Source organism: Pteropus vampyrus, unplaced genomic scaffold, assembly GCF_000151845.1.
Source record: "Pteropus vampyrus isolate Shadow unplaced genomic scaffold, Pvam_2.0 Scaffold145, whole genome shotgun sequence".
Lineage (NCBI taxonomy): Eukaryota > Metazoa > Chordata > Mammalia > Chiroptera > Pteropodidae > Pteropus > Pteropus vampyrus.
This window is the reverse complement of record NW_011888926.1, coordinates 992636-999774: the sequence shown is the minus strand read 5'-3', so window position 1 is coordinate 999774 and position 7139 is coordinate 992636. Positions and strand designations below refer to the sequence as shown.

General features: G+C 55.2%; 1 protein-coding gene across 1 annotated transcript in view; it reads right to left on the bottom strand.

Annotated features, from left to right (window-relative positions):
- LOC105298089 (NADH-cytochrome b5 reductase 3) overlaps nt 1-7139 on the bottom strand; it is a 17379-nt gene that overhangs the window by 5686 nt on the left and 4554 nt on the right. Inside the window, exons 2-5 of the mRNA XM_023535898.1 lie at nt 6266-6495; nt 5678-5761; nt 5384-5469; nt 2101-2200 (exon numbers count right to left, since the gene is read on the bottom strand). Of these exons, the coding sequence (XP_023391666.1) occupies nt 2101-2200; nt 5384-5469; nt 5678-5761; nt 6266-6495 (500 nt within the window). The remainder of the gene's footprint in view (nt 1-2100; nt 2201-5383; nt 5470-5677; nt 5762-6265; nt 6496-7139) is intronic.

Here is a 7139-nt window from a genome sequence, read left to right as displayed (position 1 = left end):
AAAATGCATGGAACTGTATTTGCTAGTGTATAAAATGTGCCGATCTATAAGAGACATCTCAGTTTTACAAGGATTTTTAAAGATAGTGGATTTTCCTTTATACATGTACTGAAGGTGGCTTTGCTGGCGAAACATAAGTCAGCTGCATTTGCCACCTGAGCTGGCCCCTCTCCCTGCTCCTCTGCTTAGCGCCACAATAGCCATGCTGGCCAGTTACCATTTTCTTTCTCAAAATCTAGAATTTCACCTTATACCAAACATCATAGAAATACCCCAACTATTCTTGAATCGTGGGTCAGGATAATAGGAGACCACTCAACTGTACCTCCCCTGGCGGGTAACTGGGTGCTGTTAAAACCGTTCCCAGGAGGCAGCACTTTGCCCTTGGCGTTGCCACGTGCCGCCACCAGGGGTCAGCGCTGGTGCCCTCCCAGGACCAGGGCCTTCTATGGGCAAAAGGCCAGGACACGCCCATACCGGCTCAGGAACCAACCCTATCACACCATCAGGACCTGGGGCCGGAACAGGGCTAACCCACCCTCATTTTCCTCCTTTCCACTGAGGCCTGGTATGAGATAAATGTTCATATCTTTACCAGAACAAGAGCAGCCCTGCCTCCCAGAACCAGCGCCCCTGCCCCGCCTCTACTCCTGACCCCCTTCCCGACTCCGCTGTGTTTTTCCCGGGTCTCACTACAACCGCCTGCTATGCTAATTGCTGATAAGCCCGTTTCCTGTTCATCCCACTAGAACATCATCGGCCCACGGGGCCACGCTGGCTTCGTGAACACACGGAGCAGAGGGTCAAACCAGGAAGGGACCTGCCTAGCTCAGATGAGCTGGCCTAGGATGGCTGGTCCAGCCAAAGGCCTTGGGACATGGGTGTCAGGTCCACCAACCTGCCCAGGTCCGGCTCTCAGCGGGAAGGCCCAGGACCTGATTTGGTCAACCCGAGAGAGCGGCTCCTCTCAGGGATGGACCCAAATGACCCAGCTTGTGAGACGGGTGCCAGCCCCCAGCCCACCTGCTCATTTCTGGGTAAAGAACAGCGCTGTGTGTTCCCCACACCGTGGATGAGTCCCAGGGAACCGTGGGGCTGGGTGAGGAGCGGGAGGCCCAGCAAGGGCCGGGCGGCAGGACGTGAACGAGATTACAAGCTGGCGCCCACACGGGTACTTCGAAAATGCCCAGTTTCTAACTTGAGAAATTTCTCATTTTCATGAGAAATTGAGAAATTTCTCATGAAAATGCAGATCCGGCTTCCCTTAAAAAGTGGAAAAGTCTGGCCTATAAGGTGTGTTCCTGCATAACAGGACTGCCTGCAACTGAGAGGCAGCTGCCCCCTCTGCACAGGACAGATGTGCTCCAATTGGCCACAGTCCCCACCACTCCCTATAGCCTCCCAACACCAAAGCAAGCATCCCCAGTATTATCTACTAAGAAGCCGGAGCCGCTGCTTTTTTCACAGCAACGAAGATATTTTCTGAATCTACATCTACCTAAGACAGTAGTTTAGCTGCCAGAGGGCAACCTTGTTTCAGGTTTTGGGCCAGCCCTCATTCACTGCCTCCCACGAGGTGTTGGTCCCGCCACAATCAACAGCTTAAACACCAAAGCAGATAGACGGAGGGTAAGCGTGCATCAGCCCAGCTCGCCCCCCAGGGCTGATGGCCAGAGAGAAAACGGGTGTAAAGTGTCTAACATGGTACAAACTGCAAGCTGGGAACGATCACCCCCACTCCAACTTGAGACCTGGAGACCCAGCCCAGAGGGAGCCCCCAGCCAAGGGGAGAAGGCTGGCCTTCTCTGTCCAGCAGGGGGCAAGGCCTGGCTGGCACCGGAGGAGCATGTGAGTTCAAGCCCCTGCTCTGGTGACTTGCTCTAGCTGTGTGACGTGGGGCACTGACTTTCCCTCTCCGATCCTTCCTCCTTCCTCATCTGCAGATGGGTCGCACCACCTCCCTCTCACGGGGCCATGGCGAGAGCATGCACCAGAGGAGACCATGTGAGCAGAAGCCTCAGCACCGCAGTGGGCTCAGCACAGGTGAGCCATGGGCCAGCGCCCCACCCCACCTGCCTGCCTCAGGCTTCCCTGGCTCACCTTCAGGGGCTTTGTCCACCGTGTACCAGAGCTTGAAGCGTGCAGAGTGTTCGTTCCTCAGCTCTTCCAGCTCAGGCCGCAGCAGGATGTCCTTCTCAGTCTGTGGGGGGACAGGGCCCAGGAGTCAGAAGGGATGGTGACAGAGATTGCCCTTGGTGACACTCCTCGCCCAACAGCTCGTCATCCTGTCACCCACGGGCCACCCGCTTGGCGAAGCTTCCAGGAACGCAGACCGGCGTAGCTCACCAGACTCCAGGAACACTCACCCCACCCTCTCCTCATCTTGCCTCAGGAGCGGATAAAAGCTACAGGTGAAGACGTTCCCGATATAATGGGGAGTGGAGAGAGCAGAAAACAAAACTTCAGATGGGAAAGCTCAAGTATGGGACAAAGGCGAGAGACTAGACGGAAATATGCCGAAATATGAATCGTGATTATCCCTAGGGGTCGGTTTAACACCTAAATAACGACTGGTTTAGTTGAAGGAATGAGGGTTCACCACCCTCGTCCCTGGGGCAAGCCTTTATGTTCCGGCTTTCCAGTGTGCACAGCTATAAGTTAGGACATAGATACCTGGTAGCCCCGCAGGGCCGGACAGAGTTCAGCCTACTGCCATCTCCTCCAGGAAGCCTTCCCAGACCCCCCAGGGCTGTGCCAGAGAGTGTCCGTCTTCCTACACCTCTGCCAGCACTGGGTAATAACTGTTTACTCTTTGCCAGTCAGACTGATGGAAAGTAAATCTCGCGTTTAATAAATGAGTTTGCCATTGGTCTAGTCATATCTTTTCTTATGACTTTGTACTCTTTACATTAAGGGTATTAATTTTTATTGGTGATGCATTATCTATTTATATGTCCCCCCACCCCGGGAGCTTTAATTTTTTTTTTTTTTTTCAGTAGGGGACTCTAAGGGCTCACCTTTGGGGTCTTGCTTAGACTGATCATCCTCATTCATTCATTCATTCATTCAACAATACTTGTAAAAATGCTCAACTACTACTTTTAAAGCTTCGTTTTGTTTTCATATGTACACACTTTTAACCTAAACTTCATTTTGTTATAAGGTGACGTAGGGACATACTTAGTGTTCCCCAAACGTATAACAATTAACCCAATACTCCTTTTCCTCTCTCCACTCAGGTTTCAGACGTCACCCGCATCAGAGACACAGTCTCATGTGTACTTGGGTCTGTTTCTAGGTCAGACTTGTTCGACAGGAATTTCTGCAATGATCGGAATGTTCTACATCTGTGTTGTTCAATGTGGTAACCACTGGCCACAGGTAGCTATGGGACCCATGCAATGTGGCCAGCGAGACTGGGAAAGTAAGCTTTTAATTTTATTTAACCTTGATTCATTTAAATGTAAATAGCAACATATTCTAGCATATTCCAGCACAGTCTAGACTTTCATTGTGTTACCCGGAAAGGCATTAAGTCCGGGAACCCAGGTGTCATGTGTGGCTCTAGAACCATGTTTTCATCACGGATGCTGTTTAGTATGTTTTAACATCTAGTGCTCCTCGTTATTCTTTTTCAAAACTGACTTGGCTGTGCATATATGCTTCGCCTGTGGGACCATTTTATTATTTTGTCATACGACAGGGAAGAAAATACCCCCCTGGGAATGAGTATTAGTTTATAAAGAACCAACGACACCTTGAGAGCATCAGTCTCTCTGGCCAAGAAGAAGGCATGCCCCACTGGTATGAACCGTCCCGTAACGTCCCTCTGAAAAGCCGTGTTTCCTTATGGCCAAGGCTGGTGCAGAGCCCCGAGCTTTCCCGACTCAGGACACGGGAAGGAGGGAGGGGCAACAGCCTAGCTGCAGCAAAGCAGTGGTTCTCAGGGTGTCGCCTGTGACCTCCTGGGGTGTCGGAGACCCTTCGGAGAGCCCCTGAGGTCAAAACGATTTTCAAATAACACTAGGACTCTTCATTTCTCACTCTCGCGCCCTCATAAATGCACGGCGGGACTTCCAGAGGCTTTATGACTTCAGATACCGCACCGACCGAACGCAGAAACACGTGGCATCCAGCCGCTTCTCTTAAGCCAGATGTTACGAAAGGTTTGCCAAAATGTAAAGCAAAACAATGGCCTCTAAAATATAGTTATTTTCCATAAAATATGCTCTGATTCGAGTCCTGGTTCCACTGCTTCCTGGGTCCACCGCTTCCCCTCTCTGGCCCTCTGTGTCCAGAGCTTACAAAGGTGGGGCAGTCCCAGCGCCCCGGCTAACGGGCAGCAGGCTCGAAGATGCCCTGCGTAGGTGAGAGATGGCGGACGGCCTCCACAGGGACTAACCCAGCACCGCCAAGTCGAACCGCTGCTCCCCCTCCCTCCCCACCAGCAGCTTGGAATTTCTGGCTCTTTCCACCTACCCCTGGGACTAGTCAAGGCCACCTTGGCTGGCCACAGGGCAAGGTTTTGCAGCTGTGCAGGAGTCCAAAGACCTCGGGCAAGCCCCTCTCCCTCTGGGCTTGGTTTCCTCACAGATGGACAGTGCAGAGCCCGGGCCAGAGGGACGCTGGGGCAAGCTGACCTGAACCGTATCTGCGAGGGAGGTACAGGGGGCCTGGGCATGGCTCCCACACTGCAGGGAGGAGGTGTCTCAGCTTCCCCTAAAGGGGCGTCGCTTTACAAAATCCACGTCATCAACCCTGAAACGCTGAACGAGGAAAGAGCCTTGCGACAACCTTGCTTCATCAGCTCATTCCAGCTGAGGGAGCAAAGCCCAGAGGGAAAATGTCTTGTCTAAGGGCACACAGCAGGCGAGGGCAGACAGGGAGTGTGGGGAGCGGGGCATGCACTTAGGAGGGACCAGGTCCAAACCCTGCCCAACACGCCTAGCTCGGGGGGGACCTGGCACGGGTGTGCTCTCGGTACCTCGTCTGTGAAACGGCCCCTCTGTCCCCAGGCTGGCCCCAGCCCAGGCCGGCCCCAGCCCAGGCCGGCATTTGCCTACTTCACTGGTGGGTTCTGAGCTCTGTTCGTGGAGGGAGCTCTGAGGTTCGGAGGAAGAAGCTGGGGGGAGCACAGCTCAGGTGGGGGGTGCTCTAGGTGCCTCACCCCTTTCCACCCCCAAGCATCAGGTCACTGGGCTCCGGGCTGAAAAGCCTGGCCCTCACCTGCTGCTGCGAAGCTGCCTGTGCACAGAATGTTCGGAGCACCCCTCACATTTCAGCAGTCCTGAGCATCCACGCGGACCCCTAATCATGCCTTGCCAGGCCCAGTGTCCCCCCTCAGCAGGAGCTGGGTCTGCACATCTCCAGAACGTCCACTGACCTGGTTGGCAAACAGCAGATGGCACACAGTGGGGTCATCTGGGTCCTTCATGATGGCACGAATCACCTGCAGCATTGGGGTGATGCCTGCAAAATGGTAACCCCCACACGCTGAGTGAGCGCCTGCTGCATACTTACAGGCAGTTGCCCAGGGGACGGTGCAGGACAACTGGGCCTGGGTCCCTGACCTCGGGCAGCTCACAATCGCTCATCTCTATGCCCCGTCCCACGCCCTGACCCCCACCCACGACATCCACCCACGGGGGACTCCGTGAGGGGCTCCGCGTCCACGTACCCGTTCCTCCCGCGATCATGCCGACAGACTTCGCTGTCTTGATGACGGGGTTGGATTTCTTGTCTGGACGGATGGCAAACTTTCCTGGGCGAGAGGAGAAGGGGTGAGGCCCAGCTCTCAAACACAGGTGTCTGGGAGTCATTTAGGCTGGAGAACCTGGCCCCGCTTAGGGGCCCGAGGTACAGGCAGCCACCATACAAACACAGCCAGGAATGGTGAGGGAGAGAATGGGCAGGCGGGGTACCAGGGCCACTCGAATGCCCAGAGGGACACAGGGATCAGCCCTTCATGCGGATGGCATGGGGTGCAGCGCAGAGGCTGGCAGACGGGAGGCACTCCAGCACAACCCTTTGGCTTGTGTTCAGCCAAATGAGGCTGGTCTGTGGGCCGGATGTGGCCCCCGAGGGCAGCCAGTCTGCAACCCCTGTGCTCGCCAACTTATTCCCTTTACAGCTGGGGAAACTGAGGCCCCAGAGACGAGGCATCTTGCCCAACAAGAATCACCCATCCGGACAGCAGGAGAGTCAGGACCTGCACCCAGCATTCACAGCACCAGCTGGGTCCTCGGGGAATTCCAACCCGAGTCACCTTTGCCCTGGTAGACCAGCAGCCCGTTCGGGCCCCGGAAGTCGATGGTGTCTCCGATCTTCAGGCTTTCCACGTACTGGGACATCTTCCCTCCAGCGGGAAACTTGGGATGGGTGTCTTTGAAGTAAACCTGCAAGACACACCCACAGTCCTCGGTCCCCAGTTTGCAGGGTTGCAGGGTAAGCTTTGGGCCACCGTGGGAAGTGCCTCTTAGGGGCTCTTCTGCATCCCTGTGTGGCCTTCTCACGCAGTGCCCCATCTACCCATGAAACTTACCTGCCTGTGTCCTGTACCCCCGGCAGTCTGCCCTCCCCCTAACGTGTCCTTGGAACGAATAGCCTCAGCCTGGTGTACACAGGGCGACCAATCTAGGCCTTGATTTGATGCATAAACATTCCACCGAGAACTCTGTGTCCCCTCCCTGAAGCAAGATTCTGACGGCCATCGGCACAGTGAAGGCGAAGGCTCCGGGAAGTCGGCTCAGCCACGCCCTCCTGGGGGACATTCAGTTCCTTCCATTTTGTGCTGTCATAAAAACATCAAACTTCCTGCCCTGTGCCCTTTGGGATTTCGGCTTTGTGTGTGTGCGGCGGGGAGTGCGGGGAGATGGAGGAGGCAGTCCGAGCACCGCGTATGCCAGGCCAGGCCTCTGACCCTGATCCGAGGCCAAGGGCCAGCGAGGTCTCTAAGCCAGGAGGGTCACTGTGAGTTTTTCATCCTCTCCTTGAATCCCCCCATGTTCTCCACATCTGGCCTGAGTGATTTCGACAAGAAAAGCTGCTCGGACCCTCGCCACCGTCTCTCAGCTTCTGGACAAAGCCCCAAGCTTCCGGGGGCCTCCAAGGCCCTGCCTGGCCCCGCCGGCCTCTCCCAC